The sequence below is a fragment of the Xenopus tropicalis genome, chromosome 7 (assembly GCF_000004195.4).
Source record: "Xenopus tropicalis strain Nigerian chromosome 7, UCB_Xtro_10.0, whole genome shotgun sequence".
Taxonomy (NCBI): domain Eukaryota; kingdom Metazoa; phylum Chordata; class Amphibia; order Anura; family Pipidae; genus Xenopus; species Xenopus tropicalis.
This window is the reverse complement of record NC_030683.2, coordinates 40,093,542-40,120,175: the sequence shown is the minus strand read 5'-3', so window position 1 is coordinate 40,120,175 and position 26,634 is coordinate 40,093,542. Positions and strand designations below refer to the sequence as shown.

The window sequence follows — 26,634 nt, the reverse complement described above, 5'->3', positions numbered from 1 at the left end:
TACAGAAGGGAGGCATTTCCGCTTGCTTTTATTTTCAAATCAAAGGAAATTTTGTAGGTATCCAAAGGAGTTTAAAAGGAAACACCTTCCCTGTGAACTTATCAGTTTGTTAAAATCCTCAAAAGTCTTCATATCCTAAATGTGGTTGTAAAAAAAAGCATTTCTGCCATTATTTATATTTCCCTGAGAACCCATTTCTTTAGATAGTACAGTACATTATCCCTGATGCTCATGAACAGTCAAAAACACGTAGTACGGCAGTCAGCATATACCAAAGGGAAACAAAAACCAGTTTATGGCATTTTACAATGACCCATTTTACTGTTAGCTTTTTGGACTAACAAATGAATAGCTCTGCCTTCTGGATGTGACTATTTTCTGGATATTTTCTTGGTACCAATTCACTCACCATTTCTTGGTGGAATAAGGGTTTTTTACTCTACAGCATGACCATAGTAACTGTGTTATTAGAGTCGGATTGTACTTGATAACACTGGCTGAAACCATCCTAGATTGATATTTGAAGTGAACTAATGGAGGATTTCTTGTTTCTTTTTGCTTTGAATGTCAAACCCCGTGTATGGCCATTATGCTTTATAAATATATGCTCTTTTCTGTGGAGTTGCTCAAGGTAATGCGCTGTTTCCTTCTAATTGCCATACCAGCATTACCTAATTTACCAGGGTATGGCTACATATTGACCTTGGATTTAGGAGAAGGGATATAGCTGGAGTACCAATTGATCAAATCTACAATAATTTCTTCTGCTTAGTTTACCAAGATTATACAAGGATACATAATGAAAGTAAAATAAGGATGGTTCTGTTTCCTCTGTTGGTAAGCCAGTTGCTCTGCAGTAGCTACTATACCCATCTGCAGTTCTGTCTCCGGGTGCCTAACCTATTTGCCACATTTTCACAAAGTGCTGTAACTAAAACAATTGCAGCTGTAGATATAGTTTTATGTAACACTTCCAAAGCAGGAAGCAGAGGAAGAGGGACGAGGATCTGCTTGGCAGATAAAAACATTCCTTTAAGTTTTAGTTATTATGCTTTAAAAAGTCATAATTACACCACACTGTGCATCTAACAATGAAATACAGGCATAGGACCCGTTATCCAGAATGCTCGGGGCCAAGGGTATTCTAGATAAGGGGTCTTTCTCTAATTTGGATCTCCATACCTTAAGTCTACTAAAAAATCAATAAAACATTAATTAAACAAAATAGGATTGTTTTGGCTCCAATAAGGATTAATTATATCTTAGTTGGGATCAAGTTCAAGGTACTGTTTTATTATTACAGAGAAAAAGAGAATCAGTTTTAAAATTCTGAATTATTTGACTAAAATGGAGTCTATGGGAGACAGACTTTCTGTAATTCGGAGCTTTCTGCATAATGGGTTTCCAGATAAGGGATCCCATACCTGTATATTTATCAGTTATTTTTTGGTATGTCAAGGCTGGCAGAATGGAGAATAAGGGGGGCCTTTGCATATGTCCTCTAACCCTAGAGAGCCATGTGTACTGCTCACCTTTTATGTTGTGGTGGCACACCATGCAACCACCTACTTTACAGACATACTTTTCAATCAGTATTGTCACTTTTTCTGCTAGAAGAATGGTTTGATATGAATTATTTCCTTTTGAGCATACAGTATATACACAGATGAATAGTAAGTAGGGTGTTTTCTAATTCTTCTTTCAGTAGAATGTTTTGGATTTCACATTATCCATTCTTCTTCTTCCTACACTCTTTCTTGTTACCTTCCAAAGGTCTCATGGTCATCTGGTAATCCTAACAAGGTTATACAAAAAGCAATTTGTTGTAGCCTGACATGTTCAGGGGTATGGTTTAGTTAGAAATATTTAGTCTAGTCAAGTATGATACTTTAATATACCAGTGTGCTGTTCTATACGTCTACTAAAGTGTGTTTCAATTATACTCCTACATTTGTTATAAAGTAAAGGGATCTGTCCCCTTTATTTTATAGCAATTGGCCTAGGGGCTTCCTACCTATGGTCCCTTGGTTTTAGAAAGCCCTGCTTTCTCCGCAGCTACCCACTAATACATGGGGCCTATGCGGAGATCCTGTACAGTACATCAGCGCTGTAGATGCTACGAAGATTTGGAAAGAAAGATTTAAGGATTATGGGGTGGCAGGGTGTTACAGTGGAATCAGGTTAAAAAGGAATTGCCTAAAAGGTATAGCCCACCTAGAGATGTTTCCTGTTATATATCACTTAATAATGGGGATTCTCCATTTATTTTTTCAGATTTGCCATTTTCACATTGATTAGACTCAAGCAGATTCCCTTTTTTTCTGTGATTGCTGTTCACTGATGCATGTATTAATGCTTCATGTTAAGATGTGCGTGCATTTGCTTGGTTCTCATGTAAAGCTGGCCATACACGCACCGATAATATCATATGAAACTTTGTTTCGGTGCGTGTATGGCAGCTCAACGAGCTGAGCGATATCGCAAAAGGCTGCGGATATCGACTCGCCGATCGCCCAGGTTAAAAGGTTTTGACCACCGGTCGCATGGAAGATCGCAAATCGCTACATGTATGGCCACCTTTAGAGAAACTGTAAGGCCATAGTTTACGTTGTGCAAGTGTCTTACAGGGTAACATATTTGGAATCATTAAAGTGTAATGTTAAGGGCATGTATTATGTGTATACATGTGTGTGTATAATGTATATCAATGTAGCAAAAATAGGAGTACTCACAGGAATTGTACTTACATACTTAATACATGGCAGGGACCAGAGTCTCAAAGTTTAGCCTTTTAAACAAAGGACGTGGAATGTTCTGATGAAAATACACTTGATCTTTGTCCAGCATTTAACTGGAAATCAGATTGGCAAATTTCCCATCATTTTGAGTTTTCTATTGTTATAAATATGTTTGACAACTCTGTAATTTAATTTCCTGAAGCTAAAAGATGAAGAATATTTTACTTGGAATAGTATATAAGAGATCCTAAAAATAATAAACAATAACATTTTCTTGGTATACGTTTATTAGACTCAGTGATGATTCTGCATGTCCACAGAACATATATATATATATATATCAGTCATATAAAGCAGGGAACTCAGAGCTCAAGATTGTGGTGAAAAATAATAACAAATAACCTTTTTCCTTTCACCATAATCTTAAAGCCCTGTTAGTACCCTACTTTATATGACATTCTGTATTACTGTTTTGTGGTGTGCACCCAGGTATTTTTTTCACTAAGTGAGTGCAGCTATGTATATAGTCTCCAAATGCCTGTGAGATCTCAGTAGCTCAGTACAGTACTTGCCAAACAAGCAGATCTGGGCCAAGGCCAGGGCTGAAATTGCAAATTTACGAGCAATGTATTTGCAGGTAAATTTGTAATAATTTGTCTATTCGGCCCACCCGTCACTGATACGCCCCCAGCCTGCACCATTCTTCCCTTTCTAGCTTCTGTTCTCACCAAATCCTCTTCAGATTCCACGCTTGGCCACCCCACCTGGCTGGTATAGATGATAGAAAAAGATGGCATTCCTATCACCCACACAATGGGGCTATTTTCTCCTAGCTAGGCCAACGATTTGATCATACAGAGGGGCCTACAATATGTTGTTTTTTTATCTGTTTTGTTATTATCCTTCTTACCTTAAGGCCTACTTTTATTACTCACTTCATTTGTTTCGCTCTATTGTTCCCCCTCTCTTACAGGAAACTTTTATTGTTGTGGTAACATTACACAGATTGGATAAATGAATTATGATTGTTATTTGTTATTATTTGTGTTTTGGGGAGGCAGAGGCAATATGAGATTTAAGGAGAGAAAAATCTGGAACTGTTAGCTTTAATATTTATACCAAGAATGTTCATTTTCCCCTTTCACTCTGCCAACAAAATTAATTAGGTGGTATAAGAAATAATGGGCCGCTGGTGATTAAATGCAACTACCTGTTGTTTTAAGATGGTTATTTTATCTGCAGAATGTAAAATTAATTAGAGGCTTTGAATGTATAAATTGCGGAAAGACATGGTGGGCTTTTGAAACTGTAAATTCCCATGGGCTGGTTTTTAAATGCAAACCTTTTGCAATTAAAATGATGTACTTTAACTGAGGTTAATTGCCTATGCCGCATAAATGAAGCTCTGCACTCGACTCAACATCTGCATCTAAACCAACATGAAAATGTAAAGGTCTAATTACTCTTTGCCTAAGAGAAAAGCAAATGCTAAATGTGGAAGTGTTGAGTCACTGACGCACACAGGGTTAGATCCATACTGGCAGCATGACATAAAATAGTGAATTATTAGTACTGCTAAGGAGAGGTTAGATGAAGGGTGATCAGTGTGGGCCTCTCAGGCTCCTGCTGCTGTGCTCCATGGGTGCTGGGGATAATAGTTCTGCAACAGGTGCAGAGGCACATGGTGCCTCTGACTTAGATCAGAACGTCTTTCTCGAGATATATACAGAGAGCTGTATTTAAAAGAAAGACGTTGTTCTAAAAAAAATGCGCTGGCCAACACAGTGTCTAGCATATGGAAAGATGCCATCTCATGGTATTTTTTGCCAAGAACCTAAACCTCATCTGTTTAGGATCACTAGATCCATAGGCTTCCTGCAGTAAAGTATTATTGTATGTATGTGTTTCTAGAGTATCGGAGCACTAGTAACATAAGACACTTATGTTTTTCAGTGCAAGCCGATTTGCACAGATTGAAGTGTTCATATCTAAAGGTGGAGCAGCTCATATCTAATCCACCATATAAATTCTCTAAATGGCACAGGATTTCTGAGATACTGAAAGGATTGATTTGGGATCCAATCCTTCTGCATCAGCCATCTGGCAAAGGAATTATTGTTGTGCCATCTGTTACAACTACGATCTAATAGTTGGCAGGAAATTAATTGTGGTGATTATATGGTAAAGCTAGCTACACTATAATCTTTATTAGATAGGGTGCCTGAACTGCACTGTCGTCCAGTCACTGGATGGAATTATATCTGCACACTAGTGTCTGAAATGCCTCCCCACAAAATGAAGGCTTGTCCTACTTAGTGTCCTACTAAGTCACTTGTGCCCAACTATGTTGTGAGAGGGGGTTCCTTTCCCTGTTGAACTGAAGGCCTGTGTTGCTAGATTGGTTTTTGTTAGGTTGGTCGCTGTTTGGTTTAAATGTTTTGACACAGTACAGATGGCTATTCAATGACAAAACAGGCCAAACAATCAGATCGTATTGCCAGGATACAGGCCTTCAGGACAAGGACCCTATCAGCACCCCAATGTGCTCCTCATCCTGACTGAATTTTTAAACCTGCCCAATTTACATCTGCCTAATTTATGGGCAGATCTCAGTCAGGCAGGCCCATAGGGCCCCATACACAGGCCAAGCTTTTAACAGCCCATGTATGGCCACCTTGCCTTTATTCAAAGACTTTCTGATTTGATTGTAATTGCACCACCAATGTAGCAGCTGGGAACTGTTAATTGTGAAAGCTATGTAACATGGCCATGGAGTTTTGTTCATAGAAATATCATCTTAATTTTAGTAATGTTATGTGACATAAAGACCCAAAATGTATTATTTATTATATGTACTTAGTTGGAATTTGTACAGTATAATGAGTGATATATTGTGCATAAATGCTTCATTTTATGATAGTTGATGATGGCTTCTCTGTGTTAATACTTGATTGTTTAATAATGCGCTAATATTGGGACAATATTTCCATCCAAGCTAGCATGCAAAAACCAAAAAATGTATGTTTGTAAATAAAATCTATTTAATATTTTGCAGTTGTGGTGGGGGCAAGGGTTGTGTTTGATTTTGTATTATCTATTTTAATTTTTGTATAAGTGTTTTTGTAGACATTTTGGTAGAAAAGCAAATTGTTTACCCATTTCTAAACAACTGGAGTTACCGGTTCATCAAAATATATAACTAATAAAAAATGCAAGTTTAATGATGTTACAGGCTATGGGCTGTTGGTAGTTGGTAAATCTGTTCTGTGAGATTCTTTTCCTTGAATTATGGCTTTTTTTTTAATTCTTAATATTCATCTGCTTGTAACTATGTAAGTAAATTAGCCTCATAAAACTGAAATGTAGTCTTCATTATATGATTTTGTTCTGTTTTTTAGCATGATGAAGGGGAATAGCTTTGTTACAGATACAGAATCCCTTCGGAAACTCCCTGATCCCACAACAGATTCTGTTCAACATAGCAAATTGGTGGCATATTTTTCACCCAGGGGATTTAACTGCAGATGAAGCAGACCCTGTGTTTGCAGGGGTCCCCAGGAGTGTAGAGGGCTAAGTAAGGCCCCAATTAAAGAGCTACTTCAGTATGTCTTGGTACAAATGGTCAACTTGCCAATGTTTTGGGCCTTAGAACTGATTTGCTGTGGGGCCCAGTAACATCTAGTTACACCACTGTATTCACCTCAGGTCCTGGCTACTATCTATACCCTACAATAATTGCTAAGTGTAATAACTAGAGAAGTATAGGTGTATGGCTACCAACAGACACTTTAGAGAACTTGTGATTGTGTGTCTTTCTTTTCAGAACAAAAACTGTAGTATCGTGTTAGCCAGTGTCAAAAATAATAAAAAAAAAAAACAAATACAAGAGTATTGTAGTATTTTGCCTGACGAAGGGGCCTTAGAGCTCCAAAAGCTTGCAATGTATTTTTATTGTTAGCCAATATAGGTATCATTTCTACAATACTCTTCTTGTATTTGTGTTTTTTTTATTATTTTCTTTTCACAGGAATATTGATGGACATATGAATACTTCTCAGGCAGGGTCCTTGATAGTTGTGCAATAAAAGCTAGTTGCCTTGTGAACCATCCAATTACATTTATCCGACGCTGGGAATAGCTAGCGCATCTCTTGCACATTTTCGGAGCTCAAAGGTTGCGACATTGGATGTTAAGCAAAAGTGGCTGCAAATTTATAGTGAAACACAACATGTCCTTCAATTAGAAGTGCTGATAGCAAGTTTTCAACTCAAACGTCTGCAAAGAAGGAAATGTTCTGGAACATAATGTAAAATATTTCTTTCTGCTCAATCATTTGTTCATATGATGTCTCTGGTCTCTCTGTACATGGGCATCTCAGGCATTTTCTGTAAAGTCTATGTTAATATATGCTATATAAGGTATTCAGCGTTGGATTCATTTTGAGTGACAAGAAATCCACTGTACAACCTGTATTCTCCTCTGTGTGATAATGCAGGGTAGCAGTGTCTTCATTTTAAGCTCCCTCTTAAAACAGTTTTAGAGTAGATATATTACGGGGGGTCCATATAATTTATAGCTATGCCATTGGGCGTTATTGCTCATTGGTTTGCTTACCCTGAGTAACCACTGGACAGAATATGCACATGTTTTGCATAGTTGCATTGATAAAGGGGTGGTTCATCTTTACATTAACTTTTAGTATGTTGTAGAATTCTTAGCAACGTTACAGTTGGTCTTTATTTTTAGCAGCCAAAATCTTTGAGGCTACAATTTTATTTTTTAATTCCTTATCTTTCTGTTTAGACCCTTTCCTATTTAAATTCCAGCCTCTCATTCATACCACTTGCCTAGTTGCTTGGGTTATTTGGGCCCTAGCAACCAGATAGCTGCTAACATTCCAGTCTGGGAGCTGTTGAACACTAAGCTAAATAATTAAAAAAAACACAAACAGTAAAAAATGAAGATAAATTGCAATTGTCTCAGAATATCAATTTCTATTTGATACTAAAAGTTAAGGGTGAACAACCCCTTTAAATTGGGTTGAAAAAGGGAAGAAAGACATTCCACAACCTCACTGCCCTCACCCTGAAGCACCACATAGACCACTATCTAATGTCTGTAATGCCCTATGTTGTATATAGAGTGTATTTACACTAAAATATAATGCCACAGCTATGTCTTACCCATACACCTTCAGTTGTTTGAGCTTCCTGCACCCAGTGTCCCTCAGCAGGCATATTGTAATTCCCAGCATACTCCAGTAGCCTCTTGTTGCTATGAATGCTAAGGGTTGCCAAGGCCAAGGACAGCTGGAGACCTACAGGATACAGTTGACCTTCTTGGATTTTATTTATTTCACATGAGATTAGGAATGCAATTAAATCTTAACATTTGTTGGAAGAACAAAATCAATAATAACATACTTAAAGGGATGCCCATATAAATATGTGATTATGAATATAATTATGATATTTCTGAAGAAGCTTAGATTGGGATATTGCAGTTGATATTCAAGCTAAGCTTCATCCATTGGGCTGCACTGCCTATCGCCCATTCTAGCCCATTTCTATCAATGCAGGTTGTAGGTATATTTCTAATCTACTTCAGTTTTTAATGCAACAGATTTGCTAACATTTATGGTTTAGCTTCTATAAATACTCTTCTCCTCATGCCTAACAAGATTATAAGTTACAGATGAGAGAGGTATTGAACCAGCTTCCTGGCTGACATCCTAGAATCCCTTAATGTATTTTTAGCAAGTTATTACGTACTGTGATATTGTGATTATTAGGTGGCACAAAGACCTTGTTATTCATAAGTATCTCAATAAGACGTATTAAAAAGTTCATAATTCATTCCAGACTATAAACCTAACATAAAGTAAAACTATACTATTAAGTGACCTAATAAAATTCTTACCCAACTGGAATATATTTTTTGGTAAATATTGCCCCACACATCGTTTATCTTGAGCCATTTTGTGATGATCTGTGAGCTTTCTCAGGAAATAATGTGTGGGAAGTGTTGGAGTAAAAGATACAGGTTTGTCTATTCTTTGGCTGATATGATCTACCATGTATGTGAACATATGCTTTGTGTGCACTGTGAATCATATGATCCGGGGGGGGGGCGCCCTAAGTACTTAAAACGGTTAAAACAGTTTTCTATTTCGGAGTACCCAATAGCACATACTACTAAAAAATTATATTTTTATGGAAATATTTCATTTAGATGAAGCGGGGATTTACATATGCATTGGTTTATGTGATATATTTTTATAGATACTTGCATTGTTCGAGGGAATAGTTTTCCTTTAATGCATTGTTTCATTGTCTATTATTAGTACCCAATCTTAATCTTATTGCCTGCTTTCTGTTGCAGAATGAAAAAACTCTGGGGCATTCGGTCAGCCGTTCGAGCAATATTTCCAAGGTAATATCTTAAATATTTGAAATGTGTAACGTGACATCACTGTGTTTATTTATATTAGTCTGGCATGAACAACAGAGATTGATGGGACCTGCTAAATAAAAGATTAAAACAATGAAAATAGAGATCAGGAGCATAGCTTTGAGCACTTGAGCATAGCACGTATACACTAATGTTCCTCCCTCTTCTTGTCCTTGGTAATTGTACCATGGACTGGTTCTCATTGAGTAAACACTCACTTGGGCTTCTCGTACTGGGTGCTTCTGATCCCTGTAGTTGTGACCTGGTACATGACTTTTGGGCCTAGCTCCATTTCAGCACCTGCACCCCCTTTGCTGTCCACTTTCCTGTTTAAGACCACAAATTTCAGCCTCTTATTTTACCCAAAGTTTGTTAATGAAGCCCTGAGAAGGAGCCAGTACCTCTGAACTTAGACACGACCATTGGAGCACTGCTCTCATGTCTTATTTTATTTTATTTTAGGTTTGTCAAATTTACATCCTGACATAGCAGCATCTTTTTTTGCACTTGTCACATGAGAATTCCTTAGCTTATTTCTATAGTGCTGGCTGACACTTCAAGAATATGTTTGCTGAAAATAGCATTTCTGTGCAGATTATATCACTCTCTCCCTCATGGTTTGAAAGTTTTGAAGGAAAAAAAGAACAAAATATACCTTCAGCAGTTGAGTAGGGGGTTAGAAGGGGAGGCAGAAGTATAGAGGAACCAGTGAGGGTCCTAATTGGTACACAAGTCAACTATGGGGCCATGTAACTTATTGTTAGATCACTGATATGGAAATATTGGGAGAGTGTCTATTTAGGGAGAGAATCAGTCTCATTACAGTGTAAAAGAAATGTTAACATTAAGGTATGATGGGATGTTTCTTGGCTTCAGCTGAAGAACGCCAGTTGCATGGAAGAACTTGATGTCAGTATGTGAAAATACTATATCATGTAAATATATAACAATGTAAAATATTATTTATCAAAAGCTTTATCTATCTATATTTGTGTATTTAAAATGAGCCTAAGGTTAAAATACTGTACATTTTACCAAGAGGCCACAGTGAAACATCACCACCCTCACACATACAACAAAAAAGTAAAGTCATGGGGCTGCCTTTGTTTTACTCAGCATGCAATGATATGCAGAAAAACATAATTTGTCCTTAAAATTGCCCTTTGAACTATTTTGGCCTTAAAAACAATAAAGCATAGTTCCAACAAAAAGTAAATAATTATCAGGAAGGGAACGCTCTGGGGTTTGAGAGCTTATCTACCTGGGATTTGACCAATCATAATAATCTCCTGGGGAAAATATTTAAAAATTGAACTATTTTCTGGAAAATCGCAGTTTTTAAACCCATAATGGTGCATTTGCAGTGCAGAAGCTCTGGGACTGGATGGTTTTTAATGTAAAGGACGTTGGTAAAAGTCATTCCTTTTTATTTGTATTTTTTTGCAGTATCCCTTTAATGGAAAATTACACTGAAAACCAAAAGAAACCAATTTAGTCTTTTTATTCTCTACAGGCAATTGGCAAGCTGCAGCTTTTTTCTTATCTGTTTATGGACACCTTATCCTTTATTATACTTTGTGGGGAAGCAGTAAGCTTTTGTTTTCATTATATGTTTCCTTATGCTCAGGCTGCTGGCCCTGAGATTGAGCCCAAAGGCATAAAATACGTTTGTATTATGCCTCTAAATAATGCTGTAAGAACGTGCTAAGGCAGAGGCAAAATGTGGTTTATAGGAAAAACTGTGCCTCGGAGGTGCGAGATATATTTATGGTTTTAAGTATACTGCCTGTACGATTTATAATTAAGAATTTAATTTCAGTTTACACAAATGTTCCTGGCAGTATTACGACCTGCCAACTATCATTATTGGTTTTTATTTATAGAATTGTTAAAAAGTACATTTCAAAAGATTTTGTTGGATGTGGACAGACCACATTTGCACTTGTCTAAAAATAATAACTGATTTAAAAATGTGTTGTTTAGAGTATATGAAATATTTGCTATCTGTCAGGACACAACTGTTGGAAGGAGGCGCTGCATGCTGCTTCATTCAGCAATGTAGAAAGTACCAGAAAAGGCCACTATTGGCCACTTTTTTTGCACTTTGTTCACTGCGTTGTGCACTGAGCAAATAGGCACAGGCATTAAATATCTCTTATACTTTCACCATTCATTCCAAGCTGAATTTTTAATCAACCTGTTATTATGGCTATCTGCCATTAGATAATATTAAGCAGCCAATGATACTTCAATGATTATTTGTAGGCCGAGGGAATCTTTTTTACAATTCCTTTGCAATATGGATTCTGCAGGCAAACGTTATATGGTGTATGATTATTATTATACATGACAGCAGATTTGCTAGAAGCAGCAGAGCTGGTGAAATGTTGTCTGTTAATCCAGTGATGTTCTAGACCAGTGCTGTCCATCTTATTACATGCAGTGGGATGATTATATTTCTCATAAAACATGGTCAAGGGCTCTATAGAGCCTTTACGCAGATTGGGGGGCTACAATAAACCATTGGAGGGCCACATCCAGCCCAGCCTCCAGTTGTAGAGCCATATTAGGTGTTAGCAAGCCAAAAACCTTGCAATTGTTCCACCTTAAAAAATTGACCAGTGTTTAGAATGCAAATGCAACACGGCATGGACACACTGAGCATGGAAAATGCTGCACTCAGAGCTCAGTATATTAGTGCTGCATGAGAATAAAGATATTATAAGCACACCCCCCATATGCATGATTACACAAATGCAAAACACAAATGAATTGGCAGATTATAGCATTGTTCTCTGTGCAATTAAGTATGTTTATTGTCTCAGAGGAGCAATTAAACTCCAGCATCTCATTAGGAAATAGAGTACAGTGCCCTGGGAATCAAGAGAATTATGCAAGTACTGCTGATATTAGCCCTGCTGAGCACCATGGTATTGCTTAGTGTGACAAGCAGCATTAGGATGGATGATATCATGTAAGTACCATACAGAATAGACCACTTGAGCAAGTACAGGGCAGGGAAAAAAGTTACAGTTGCTGCTATCACAAAATAGCCTTCTGTCCTTGTGGGTTCAGACCCTTCACAGTTCCACTCTCAGCCCTATCTCTTCCATACTTACCCCTTCTTACCCCCTTACCCTTGTCTCCCAGCCCTTTCTCTTCTGTTGTACAAATTTTCTCACTTTCCTTTATTGTGCACTTGTCCCATTTTTCTACTGGTCTTCCTTTTCCCCTTATTCTGTTTTGCTTATCTCTCCCCTTTCCTGTTTTCACCTTTTTCCTTCTCTCCTCTCATCTTAGTACATGAATGTATTATTATTCCATGACTTCTGGTGGCAATAACCAGAAATACTGAATGTTCGCCCCTGTATTTTGTGTCACTTTGCAGCCTCTTTTTGTCAGTCTGAATTAATTTACCAGTTTAAAGAGGTCTGTGCAGATCATTCTTTTAAATTTCGCTTCAGATTACAATATTACTATCTTATTTCATGTTATTGCTAGAGTTGCACTACATAAAGCATGGATTTTGCAGATCTTATTCTCCGGAGGAAGATAAGCATTTTATTAGTTGAGCTTGAAAGACAGTAACATGCCGAGGCTAAGCAATATAAATACATTGATGGATGGGTAGAAAATGCTTTGGGATTCAGCAAAACTGTATTATGTTGCAAATGATGGCAATAGAAAGAGGCAAAAATATAAAAAGCTAAAAAAAGCATACACAAAACATTTCTGTTTTTATGCCGGAGAGCTAGTATTCATATATCCCAGCTTTCTGCCAGTGGAAGCAGACATCTTGCCTTCTATCTCTATCTTAAAGGGCTTCACAAATGGGTGTTTTCAACACAATCAAACAATCCTTTTTCATTGCTTTCTGTCTACATTCTACAAATGTATATTTTAAATATGAATACATTTCCCTCCTTTGTTTCCAGCTTTGCAACTAATATATCAAATCCTAACAGCTGCTCTGTAACAGACTAAGGGGGGAATGTAAAAAAATTGAAAACAGAGAAAATTGCGCACAAATAAGAATAATAGTATTATTTGAATAGAATAAGCAAAGATGAGCTCCCTGTTATAGTGGTATGTTCCAGGTTCATTAATTAAAACGCAAGAACAGCCCTGACATAACTCAGAATCAAGTGATCATTGCTGAGCTTTCAGTCATAGATCAGCTCTGGTATAAAGGAAATGCCAAGGCTCAGGATAAAATACTAGCGACTTGCCCTGCCAGTTTCTAGTGCCCCCTCATTCTCTGTTGAGGTCACTAGCATGCACAGGAAAAGTATTGTGCTGCCTGCCAGTGTTCCCTGGATCCAGTGGGAAGGATAGATGAGTCCCATGCAATGATTGCTTGCTTCTGATACTGCTTTGTACCAGGCTTTCCCACTCATTTTAATATAAAGGTTCTGTTGTGTGAAAGTTGCACAATGGACTCTCTTACATTGCACATCAGAGTACTAAAGGGCACCATTGCTGCACCACTGATAGCTTGTTTGGCTGATGCTTATAAAACATTGTGAATACAGATAAGCTTCCCCTGTTCTACATGTATCACATGCTGTGTGCTCCTGCCTCATGGTATTGAAGGCCATCTTAGTGGCACTGGCATGGTGGTGCAGGCTTTGGGAAATGCACACTTGATTCTTGGTTGATATCAGTCTGAATTCTTATATTGAACTCATATTCTGTGAGATGGTTGGTAACCACTGCTTTGAGTGAACAACTTCTAAACTGGAGCTCAGGCTGAAATCCATGGCCATGTGTTGGAGGTCATTCATAGAATTGATAAAAACCAACAGACGCTGCCCCAGACTGTAAAACACATACAGACTTATTTACTAACATAAGTGCTGAGTTATTGTTCCAAAACACAGTGGAATGGCCACTTTATTTAACCAAAATGCTTTAACTGGCTGATTCCAGCAACTGCAATGTAATTGCCAAGCAACATGGTTGAGTTGTTGGTAGTAGGGAAAAAAGAACAAAGCACAATAATGATTGATCTGATCATTTGGGCCAATCTGGATGTGCACTGCATCAGTGCGCATTTTAGAACCTGCCTGATCGACATCTGGCTGAGTTTTGGCTAGATATCGGTTGGGCAGGCCTGTCTAAGGGCCCCATAGATGGGCCTATAAGCTACCGACCATTGGCAGCTTTTATCAGCTTGTGTATGACCTCCTTTAGCCACCGACATAGTATTCCTGTCTGCTCACATCTAATCATTTGTCCTTGTTCTAAATTACATGATCATGTAGAGAACCTGTAAAAAGTCATTGCCCGATGAGGCGCTTTTGCAATAGGACCTATCTGGGTTTATCAATATCCAGAGTTTGGATTAAGTGCAGACATGGGAGGCCATTGTATTGGGTCATTAGGCTGCCACTTGGTCTGGGGTCCAAGACAGCAGCTAATGTCTGGCTGTGTTTTGGCATGTTGTTGTTTCTTTGAGTCATTCTTACCCAGTTTCACCATAAGAAAAACATATAATAACATTTAATTAGTAGGGAGACCTTTACCAGCTTTGTAGAAGGAGATGGACTATATGATTTTGCCCATGACCAGCAACAACCTGCACAAAATTTGCAATGACAATAGTCTGGTACTCTTAATAAAATAGCACAGTGTTTACCTAGAATCCATAAATTATCTTGCAATTTAAGATAATGCTATTACCATTGGATAATTGGAACACATTATTTACATTAAACAGATACTAAATGTGGTAACTATATATGAAAGTACTGTTAGTTGAGATATTATTCATTTTTTTAAACACTGTAAATGAGCTTTTAAAATCACTGAGTTTTTTTTAGTTGCTGCAACAGGTACTAACAGGCGTCCATGTGACTTAAACGAACGTGAGGCTTTTCACCTAGCCTTCAGATGTAGACTTGGGAATTGGTGCAGAAGAATGTAGGTTGATTCTTAAACTATTGGAAATTGAGATGGAGAAGAAGAAGCTTGGCTTGGGTTATGTGGCTGAATGTACACAGAATGTTAACCACAGAATGTGACCGTGTAACCAGTAATTTCTGTGTCTGTGTGGTGGAACTCTATGCAAGTCATTTATGAACTTAAGTTCCTCCAGTTTGGATGGGGTTGGGTGGATAGCAGCAGCATTTGCTGAAATAATAAAGAGCCCACACCTGCAGTGAGTCTAATAGGCAGTCAGATCTGAGATTTTAGATGTATTCTTTGTTCCTCTGTACTTCTCTATGGCAGCTTCACAGTGTTTGTTAGAAAGAATAAATCAATGCTGTTTCTTTGCTAATTTCAAATTCCTAAAAAGATTTTTTTTTATTGCATGGTTATTGATCAGGAGTACTCTCTTGAACTTTAAACAAAAAGCCAATTGTCCACTTCTTCATGGAAGTATTATGGTTTGAATAACAGTCGCCGGTATCTACAATTGATTTCTTTTTCAATAAATTATGGACACAATGTTCTTGCGGGCAACAAAAGAGCAGCTTGATCTGCTGTAAAGTAATCCAAAACTGTGTCTTGACATTTAAGAAAATGAGTACATGCAATATTGGTGAATGCGGCAGAAAATCGGCAGTGGGTAAATCTTGAAGGCTACCTAAGCGATCAAAAGAAAAATACAGTCTGCTCGCGCCCTCAATAAAATCAGATGCTGCCATGACAACCCATTAATATACAGGCCTGACTCACTTCTCCTGCTCGATTTGCTTGTCTTCTAACATTAGAAGAAACTGTGAATTTCTGTCTGTATTTGGGGGTTGAGACAGAGTCAAGTAAACATGCTGATTTACTGAGATGTTTAAATCGCTTGCCAAACACTAGGAGCTAAGTAAGAAATGATCTGTAGAATTGAGAGCTGAAGCAGTGTTTGTGCAGCCTGGAAGAAAATAATCCAATAAGTGATTCTAAATTCATAGCATTTTCCCCTGTGCTAGAAGCCTGGCTACCGTTATTATAGAGATGGATTGTGCCAAGTTTGGAAGATGGTTTCTGGGCATAACTCCACCCTTAGCAAAATAAGTGCAATCAATTGGGCTGGTGCCAAACATACTTTTTGCTTATTGTTTTTATCAGGAAAAATCTATGGGTTTTGTGATTTTCTGAGCTAAATATGGAAACAAAAGCAGATAAGTAGTGCAAGTGTGCACAGTATGCTATGCCCTTATTGTTCTTCATAAAAACGTTAAAGAATTTCCATTACAGAAGGGTATGTATGTCCTTTAAGAACCAGATTGAGCAGTAGGATAGAATTTGTGAAACTTGTAAATTATGTGTGAAAATGTGTATTAGCACTAACCCAAATGGTACATACACAAAACTGACAGATCTTGTGAAAGTGTGTGTAAGAAGTGAAATCTGTATAATATGCACTTGTGAATAAGGACTGTGTTGTGTATGTGAGCTCATTTATTACAAGTTCAGTCATAAGGTGCCAATCTTTAATTGGTTTCAGTAAAACAGTATCCGCAACCCCTATTGACACACACTCCACATCACTTTGCCCCTAAATGGGGATGCCACCCCCTCTAAGTAACATAAGGATTGGTCATACATGTCTTTGCATCAGGTTTTATTCTACATTTAAGTACTGACTATAGGGTCATACATGCAACATACATGCAACATACATGCCAACTGAGCAACCTTCATAGGAATCTAGCATTATGGTATCTCACAGTGACTCCCCATGTGCTCTGATCTTTAGTCATATATGTGTTATGATGTAACATTAACAGATATACAGGTATTGGACTTGTTATGCAGAAAGCTCCAAGTTACAGGAATGCCATCTCCCATTGACTCCATTTTAATCAAATAATTCTAATGTTTACAAACAATTCCCTTTTTTTCTCTGAAATAATAAAACAGTACCTTGTATTCAATGCCAACTAAGATAAAATTACTCCTTAATTGAGGCAAAAAGTCCTATTGGGATTATATATATTTAAATTATTTCTTAATAGACTTGAAGAATAGTGATCCAAATTACAGCAAGACCTCATATCCAGTGTCCCAAGTATTCTGGATAACAGGTCCCATACCTGTATCTTTGAAATTATTTTTGGTGACCATTAAGGTGGCCGTGTGTCCTGAGCAGGACTTCAGACATCTGAAAATAAAACATTGTTCTTTAAAAAATAGAGATTATTCTTTGCATACCTTAGGTCAAGTTTAACTAAAAACCATATCAGTCCTCATAAATATCTTTCACATTCTCCTCCTATCCTTGGCCTTTGTTTGCTGTACAGCTGGTAAGGAGCTAATAATGTGCTTAGCTGTTATCCTCATGTGTCTGGCTCTTGTGTGGCATTGCACTATAGCATACAGGGATTGCTTCATTATACCTACAGTTAATATGACATTGTGTTACATACACAGCGTGAGGCAATATCCAGTGCTAATGTTATTATGATGGGAGAGAGTGTGATTGAGACAAGTGTAAACAAACTGTATTATTATTATTAGTGTGCATTATTGCCATTAGTTCCACATTTACATTTTATTGTTTCCAGTCCCATAAACCAATTACATCTCCTTTTCTTTGAAGCTGGGAATTAGTTTGGTGCATCGTCAGATGCTGTTGACTGATGAATCTGAGCTCCTATAAACATAGTGTTTGTGCCAGCTGGGAGCTTGCTTAGCACAATTGTGACTTATCTGCTCTGCTGCGCTGTTTCTTTCCTCTCTTCTTGTTCAGGCCACAGCAGTTTATTGTGCAGTGAGCCAGCACGAATTTAGACCCTCCTCTTATTTGTGACATTCCACTAAGTCATCATCATTTATTTATGTAGTGCCTGCTTACAGCATAGGGCAGCTAGGGATCGCTCTGCATAGTCGTGATATGCCACCAACCCAGTAACAGAAGTGAATGTCACTGTGAAGAGTAACCTTCTCCTTATCGATCTGCTGCTGCTGCTAACGCTGCACTTCCACGTAGTATTTCTATTTCTAGGTGCAACTGTCACCTCATATTAATCATTAGGACTTTACTCGTAGCAGTTTACTGGGAGCTTTAAGCTTTCAGTACTGCGGTTTGGAAAATCAGGTGTCACAGTTAAAAGGGAATATCCACCCCAAACATTTTTTGCATAATGAAAGAAAATATAATTCTAAGCAACATCCCAATACATGTATTAATAAGTTTCAATTGTTCCAAAGTTATTTGTAAATGTGTTTCCTATTGAAAGTAATTGTTTATCTCTTTCTGGTCTGTGGTTGTGACTGTAGATGCAACATATCTAATGTCAGGTCTGTAAATAATCAGGTTTCTGCTGCGTTCTTTTAGGAGCAGAGAATAGAATACAGGGATAACCAAATACTGCTGTCAACAAATGACTTTAAAAGCATGGAAACATGTATATTGGATGAACTCCTTGTGAATTTAAATCAATGAAATGCAGTGGGAATAGTTGCCATATGCAGACATGTCCTCCACAATATCTGACCAATCGACCTATGGCCCAAATGACTGGATACCATACAGTGGCCATGCTTGGGTTTTACTAATTATACAGATTTCAGGGATAAATGATGCCAGATCTTATGCATGTTGGACATAATAATTAGAAGATAAAAGCAAATCTATACTTGAAAACAGTTCTGATGTCTTCTTTTATTCTGCAGGCTGGAAGCCCGACTTCAGTTTCTGCTCCTAGCAGTTTCCCTCGGACATCAGTGACTCCATCCAGCCAAGATATTTGCAGGTATATATACATTTATACTCTTTATTTTCTTTGTAAAACACAATCAAATGCTTTATAAGCATAAATAAACTGAAATGAATGGCCCTCCAGCTTAGGCCCGTGCTGTTCATCTTGTTGAGCTGGCCAATAGTCTGATTTACTGTACCCCATGTTAGCAGGCCAGTTTAATTAAAATGAGCAAGTCTGTGGCGCTTCTGGGTGGGCAGCCATGACTTATGTTATCAAATAGAAACAGGCAAGAGTATAATAAAGGTTCTTGCAATTCTTTGAATTCCATTCTCTTGTGTTCTTCTTCGCCATGTTGTCTTTGTATTGTTTGGTTTCATGTATTTACTTCAGCCACTGTTCTCTTTTCATTCTTTTTTTTACTTTCTATGCTTTTTTCACTGTTCTGCATGCAGTTCCAGTCCTCTATTTTCTGAATGTTGTCATCAAAGTCCAGTTCAGTCTGCTGTTGTCTTGAAAAACCCTCACTGCCAGAATTCTAAGACACCAGAGGTCACTGTGACCATAGTTTGTCAAGATGATTTTTCAAAGAAAAGTTCCACTTCCCATGGTTGCAGCAGTATCCCCAAGCCTTCAAAGGCCAAGAGTGCCATTCCTTTTTCAAAATCATTGAATGATGTGGACAAAAAGGTACAGAAAATGTGGGGGAAATGTGACTATGTTGAACGGACTAGTTCAGATGGAGTCTTGCTTCCAGCGGAAGAACATTACTTTGGGAAGAACACATTTCTGTTTCAAGAAAATAAACCCTTGAATGCTATTTCTCTAAACACCTCTAATGTTCATGGGCAGTCTGTTTCCTCTAATCCATTAAGCACTTCAGGAATTACCGGTAGTCCTGGATCTATATGTGTACCTGTTATGGATGAGAAAGCAGATAGTGACTCCTCAAAAAGCAAAACTTTGCTCCACTATATATTTTCTTTCTCCCCAACTTCGAGTGTCCACACGGTGTACAAGTCCCAGGAGATCAATGGCTATTCTAAAAGTCTTCATGCAGGCACATCTTCTAGTTTGCTTTTGGGAAGCACTGATTTTTGTTCTGATGATATTGGGGATGATGATGTATTTGAGGACAATGGCTCAATAAAAGAAGACTCTCAAGAACAAAGAGCTCCATTGTGTTCAGTTGAGGACAGTGATCTTGACTGCCCATCTCCCCTTTCAAAAAAAATGCCCCCTCCCTCCCCTATTTCATCATCTGGGGACTTATGCAGGTTGGTTTCATAAAAAAACCACCCTCTTATCAGAGGTTTAGTCCCACGTACTATTAAACTGAATAATGAAAACATATTATAATATACACGTTAAATAATATTACTTAATAACTACAAAACAGGAAGGCACGTGGTGGAATTTGCCATCATATAGTGCGCCAAATTTGATTGACCAGGCAAACACTGTGTGCCATTAGATTGGTGATTTGCATTTGTGTGCATTTGCATATTAATAAGTAGTAAGGGGTATATTTATCATGCTGTATAAAAAGTGGAGTGAAGCATTACAGGTGATGTTGCCCAGGGCAACCAATCAGCAATTAGATTTCAACAGTTAGAAAATCAGAGCAAAGCATCTGATTGGCTGCTATGAGCAACATCACCAGTGATGGTTTACTCCACTTTTTACACAGCATGATAAATATACCCCTTGAGTGTGAAGTACTTACCACATATGACTGTTGCTACTGATTATGGTGGTACCTGGGACTTTATCTCTAAGGTTTTTTACAAAGGCTTTTAGTTATTATTGTATCTGTTGCTAACGTGCTGAAATTCATGATCTGAATATCATTAAGTACCAGTACCTAATGTAAAAGGAAAGCTATTTAGCCTTTTAGTTAGTATAATATTTTAGTTTTCTATTTTTGGCTATAGTTATAGGGCCACACGTAGTCCTTACCTTGCATATTGGCATTAATTAGGTGGGTACTGTCATATTCGTTGCTCCTAGGTAGGTCCCTTGAAAGATAACCCTACTTATAATTGTGCAATTTATTAATTGTGAACTTTGTAGCCACACTTACATATATTGAGCCGTAGAAAGTAATGGTCAGCAGCAGCTTATGGCTAAGGGAGGAAGCACCTGAAACGCATTAGGCACTGACCTTGTTCACCTTCTAAAGCAGAGCAAATAAAGATTGACATTTTTCTGGAGAGTCGTGTTGCTGTCCATTACTTTCTGTGGCACAGTATGGAAGTTAAGGTACACTGTAGATCGTGCAGCCTACATCCAAAGAGAAGCAGGGTGGTGAGCTAAGAGACAGGCTGGAAGGTAGGGCAGGGAAACTGTGGCAAATAAACTTATATCACATTTTTTCAAATTCTAGTTTTCTCAATTTACATCTTTGAGATTTATCTAGCAATTTGAAATCTCAAGAATTGGAAAAAAAAAAGTAAAATCAGACTAGTTTCTGTATAAGTAAAAAATAATCGAGCTGCCTCTAAGTTGAAGGAACTTAACCATAGGATACACTTTATTGAGTGGGAGGAGAATAACCGCATAACATTTATTGAGTGGGAGGAGCATTAGAAAAGCATAAGCTTTCAGATCTAGAGAGTTAAATATTATATGTAATACATACAGTATGAAATCTGTTATCCAGAATGCTTGGGACCTGGGGCTTTCCGGTTAATGGGTCTTTCCATAATTTGGATCTCCTACCTTGAACCTACAAAATGTAAACATTAAATAAAACCAGTAGGATTGTTTTCCCTCCAATAATTAATTATATCCTAGTTGGGATTAAGTACAAGATACTGTTTTATTATTACAAAGAAAAAATGTGATATATTTGAATAAAATGGAGTCCATGGGAAATGGCCTTTCCATAATTCAGAATTTTCTGGATAATGGCTTTCCAGATAACGGATCCCATAATATATAATATGATGGACTTTTTTTTATAATTCTAAATTGGTCCATTATCTCAGTTTGACAGCTCACTATAGATTTGCCATAATAAATAAAATAAGGTTTATGGTATAATTGACTCTGCAAATCCCATTTGAGATCTTTTACACATTCATAAAACATCCTTTTACTGGTACAAAGACAGATATTCAGATTACCTCTCTGAGGAGCCAAGCGGCAGCTAAATTTATGTATGTTTTATTTGTATTAATGTCTGTCTTTGTTAGGAACTTATGTCTCTAGTACCCGGGGACTGCTTAATTCCTTTATTATTTGTGTTAGATTAGTAGCATATTAGCGTGTGCTGTGCCCTTGTGTATATGTGTAGCTGTATGGAGATATTAGTGTATGTGAGTGTATTTTTTCTCTTTTTCTTATTCCTTTTATATAACAAAAAGGAATACACCATACACTGGTACTAGCACAATGATTCCTGCCTTGTTGTGTATTCTTTCTAAACTGACATGCCCATATTGTTTCAGCACAACTACAATACAATAATTCTATCCATAAAATGCAATGATTGTTCATTTCCATCAACATTATTCAGCTCAGTGTTTAGAGTTAAAGTGGCCATACATTGGCCTATAAAAGCTTCCAACAGACCACATTGGTAGCATATTGGCCCATGTATGATATCCTCCCTGTCTGATATCACATGGGCTCATTAATACATTCCTTGCCCTGACTGCCTGCTTGTACTGCATTGATCTGATTGTTTGGCCCGATATTACCTACCCCAAGGTATATCTGTAAACGATATGATAGTCTGGCATTAGTGCCAGAAATACTTTAGCAATAGAAACACTGCCCCCCAAAAACAGTCCGTTGTTCAGGTAAGAGTGGCCATAAAAGTACCAATAAATGTATACAAAACATTCCTGACAGATATCTACATACCATGGATATTGATCCTTTTCCCTATGCAGCGTGTAAGGAGTTGAGAAACTGAAGAGGAGCTGCAGCAGCTTCTCTTTACTTTCCTGCTGTCTGAGGTTAGGGCTGTCAGAACAATAGAAGGGCGGCCATGCTGTGCAGACTTCCTGTACAGTATCTGTCCTTTCATCCCTCATGCTGATTGGCTCAGTCCTGTACAGGATAGGCCCAAGAGTCTGCCTACTAAGATGAAAACCTAAGTAGGCTTCTTAAGTTCTTTTTTTTTATTTGTAACAAAATCTTTTGACAAATCTGTTATTCTCAATTTAGGATATGCCACTGTGAAGGCGATGATGAGAGCCCACTTATTACGCCGTGCCACTGTACAGGAAGCCTTCACTTCGTACACCAGGCTTGCCTCCAGCAGTGGATCAAGAGCTCCGACACACGATGTTGTGAACTTTGCAAATTTGAGTTCATTATGGAAACCAAATTAAAGCCTTTACGCAAAGTAAGTTGGATCAGTGTTCCCACAAACTGGAACCACAGGAGTGTCACAGGGTATCAGTTTCAGCACATTTCTTATGCACTTTCATAGCTCTTTTGCTTACTTTAATGCCGGCCTTACTATTATTAGTAAATATACCCTAGGTCCACCATTCAGTGGTTTGTGAGCAACAGCCCCTTTTAAGTTGCTCTCAGTGGCCTGAAGTAGGGGCTCATATTTCTGCCTTGGAGGCAAGTTTTGGGAGCACAAATACACAGTTTTACTCCAAGCAGAGTCTTCTGCAGTCTACATGGGGCTACCAAATAGCCAATCACAATCCTTATTTGTTATCTCCAAAGAACTTTTTTCATGCTTGTGTGGCTCACCAACACCCTTTAAGTGTGGCTCACAAGTAAAAAGTAAAAGTTGGGGATCCCTGCTTTATAACATTGTGTCAAAAGTGAATCCCAACTGACATAGTCTGCCGTATTTTTGCTCATTAGACTCTATTTTTCTCTGTGGACTGTGAAAAAAAATATTTAGCACATTTTAGAATTTGTATTCTAGAGTATGAACTAATATCTCTTAAACTTCTAGATAATTACTTTTATCTAATATACCAGTATTATAGAAAAAAACCTTTGCTTTTATTCTTGGTAGTGGGAGAAACTGCAAATGACAGCCAGCGAGAGAAGGAAGATAATGTGTTCTGTAACATTCCATGTCATCGCTATCACCTGCGTCGTGTGGTCCCTGTACGTCCTCATAGATCGGACAGCAGAGGAGATCAAGATGGGCCAAAATAATGGTAAGTATCTGGTCATTATAGCATTCGTAATATAACCTTTATAAATATACCAGTACCTCTTTGTAATTGCCCTTTCTGTGGTGTGATGTTAATTCACATGTAATGCCTATAGCTACATTTTAGAAATGTATCATATATTTGAAACCGCATTTAATACTGTTTTGGCAGTAAATCATATAACAAATCAGTATGGCCATTACTGTATAGCAACCAGTTTGGTTGAAAACAGCCCTTTTTACCAATATGGCTAGTATTATGGAATTAGCCCTGTACCCAATAAAATGAAACAAACTGTGTTTCTGTTTCTAGTATTGTGTGCAGAGTGCAGAGGACCGCATACAAAAGCCAGCCCTGTCCTTTCTGCCTTTTTATGAATACAGGGCTGCCAAATGTAGGGAGCACTGTATTCATGGGGACAGCCATGACTCTCTGTGCCCAAATTGTTTGCCCTGTCCAAAAGGATACCTGTTGTGTGTTATGTATAAGATATATACATTCCCTAAAATAATTTAGCCAGTTCTTTAGGCCACCATATTCTTGAGTATAGACTCATTGAATTGTATATATACATTCCAAACATGTTTTTATCTATTTTTTTAAGAACTAGATTTTTCTGCATGCATACAGTATATATCTAATCCATACTTTATAAAATGCAATTGGTTCTTAAGAATGCTCTTATTTGTGATTTTGTAGGTATTCTCGAATGGCCATTTTGGACTAAGTTGGTGGTTGTTGCCATTGGCTTTACAGGAGGACTTTTATTCATGTACGTGCAATGCAAAGTGTATGTCCAGTTATGGAAAAGACTTAAAGCCTACAACAGAGTCATTTACGTACAAAACTGCCCAGAGACTTGTAAAAAGAAAATTTTTGAAAAAAGTGTAATCATTGAGCCAAATCTGGAGAGCAAAGAAGCTCTTGGAATCCACCACTCTGATACAAACTCTTCTTACTACACGGAGCCCGAGGATTGTGGGGCAGCGATCCTTCAGGTTTAAAGATTCCTCCATTCTTTTCAGGAAACATTGGTTTACCGACTGCGGGCAGCAGTAGATTTAATGACGTCCTTGCATTTTTTTCTTCTTTGGCTTTTCAATTCATGGTTATGTATTCTGTTCATCTAGACCAGTGGTCATCACCGTTTAATACCTCTTTCCAATGAACAAATAAAACACAGCATTTTTAGGACCACTATGAGAACAATCAGAAGAAAGCAGGACGTGGATATCAATTGGAGAACTCTCTATGGCCGGTCACCGTAAAGTGAAGCTCACACTTGTGACGAATAGTGACCTACTGGCATGTCCACTGCTCTTACTTCCAACACCGCCATTTTTGGCTTTGGGTTTCGGAGCCTGCTTTATATACCAGTCACCAGAGCATTAAGCACTTTTTTGGAAAAAAAAAAATGTTTTGTATCCGTGAATTGGAAGATTGTTTCGTTACAACACAGAGATGCGTTCTGTGTCCTTTCTAGTTTAATTGATGTGGAACCTCTTGCCTTACATGCTGTATATAAAATGTTTCTCTTCACAACTCTTTTCATTTTAAACTTAAACAAAAAAAAAAAATTCTGCCTTGTGGTTTCAGGAAAAAGAAATGTAACTGTAAGTAGTCGGCAATTCAGATTTTCTACCACCTGTGTTGAACACTTTTTTTACTGAAAAGAAAAAAAAATTGCACAAATTGGTAGACCTTGAATTTATGGTGTAATATTAAATAAAATATAGAACTTTTACAATGTTATTGTTGTTGAATATAAATCCCTGGAAGGGAGAAAGGGCGGGATTGTGGAACAGGAAACAGGAAGCGTTATAAAAAGACATGTTCACTGGGGAAACTGGAGAGAATGGCACTGATTTCTTAGGACCTGATACCTGCACTTTAAAAGGGGACCAAAAGCTCCTACAAAATAATATGCAAAATATAACAGTTGAGCTGTTTTTGAGAAAAGAGTTTTTGAAGCCTTTGCCTCTATGCCTCCTACATAGGGTTTCCTCCATCCCAGCCCTGCCATCTTACTCTGCTGGAGTCTGCAGGGACTGAACAGTGAGCCGCGTGCAGTGTGCAGTTTTGGCACAGGGTGGTACTCACTGGACTCAGGGATGCTGTTCATCACTCTCATTGGAGAGGCCTCTTGCATACGTAATTCACCCTGGGTGGTGGCACAAGTTTGTAGACAAAAACAGGCTGTAAAAAGTTCATTTTCTCATTAACATCTTAAAAATAAAAGTATAGTTCATAAGTGCTGTGGGTAGCAATGCCTTTAGTACCCCATTAATACACCAAGATAGTCTGACCAACCATTTCCCAACAAACAATCCTTTTTTCACCTTTGTGAAGTGATCATTTCTGGAACTTGAAGTCCCTCTGTTTCCAGAGAATCTGTAATTCAATAATTCATCAATTCAGAACAAGCTAAGGGAGGGGTTGCAGGACACTGTGAGCCTAAAAGGGGTGGGGAAATAATCCCATCATTCACAAAGACAAGGTGTTTTTTTCAATCTGTGGAATCAGGTATGTCTGTGTAAAAATAAAATTGGCACTGCATTTGTCCTGCTATTTGTATTATACTAGGAATTATCCCTTAGATAGTATAGGGTGTCTTTGTAGAAAAATGCATTTAAATAGCTCCCTAAGCACAAAAACACCCTCCAGATA

General features: G+C 37.8%; 1 protein-coding gene across 6 annotated transcripts in view; it reads left to right on the top strand.

Moving 5' to 3' along the window:
* Positions 1–25,714, top strand: part of marchf8 (membrane associated ring-CH-type finger 8) — a 148,439-nt gene extending 122,725 nt beyond the window's left edge. For 3 of the 6 annotated variants that reach the window (XM_031904973.1, XM_031904974.1, XM_012966348.3), the window contains 6 exons: positions 9,120–9,170; positions 18,804–18,883; positions 19,285–20,106; positions 23,006–23,186; positions 23,823–23,970; positions 24,667–25,714. In XM_031904973.1, the coding sequence (XP_031760833.1) occupies positions 9,120–9,170; positions 18,804–18,883; positions 19,285–20,106; positions 23,006–23,186; positions 23,823–23,970; positions 24,667–24,971 (1,587 nt within the window). In that variant the 3' untranslated portion in view covers positions 24,972–25,714. 6 annotated transcript variants of the gene reach the window in all.
* The last annotated feature ends 920 nt before the right edge of the window (positions 25,715–26,634 follow it).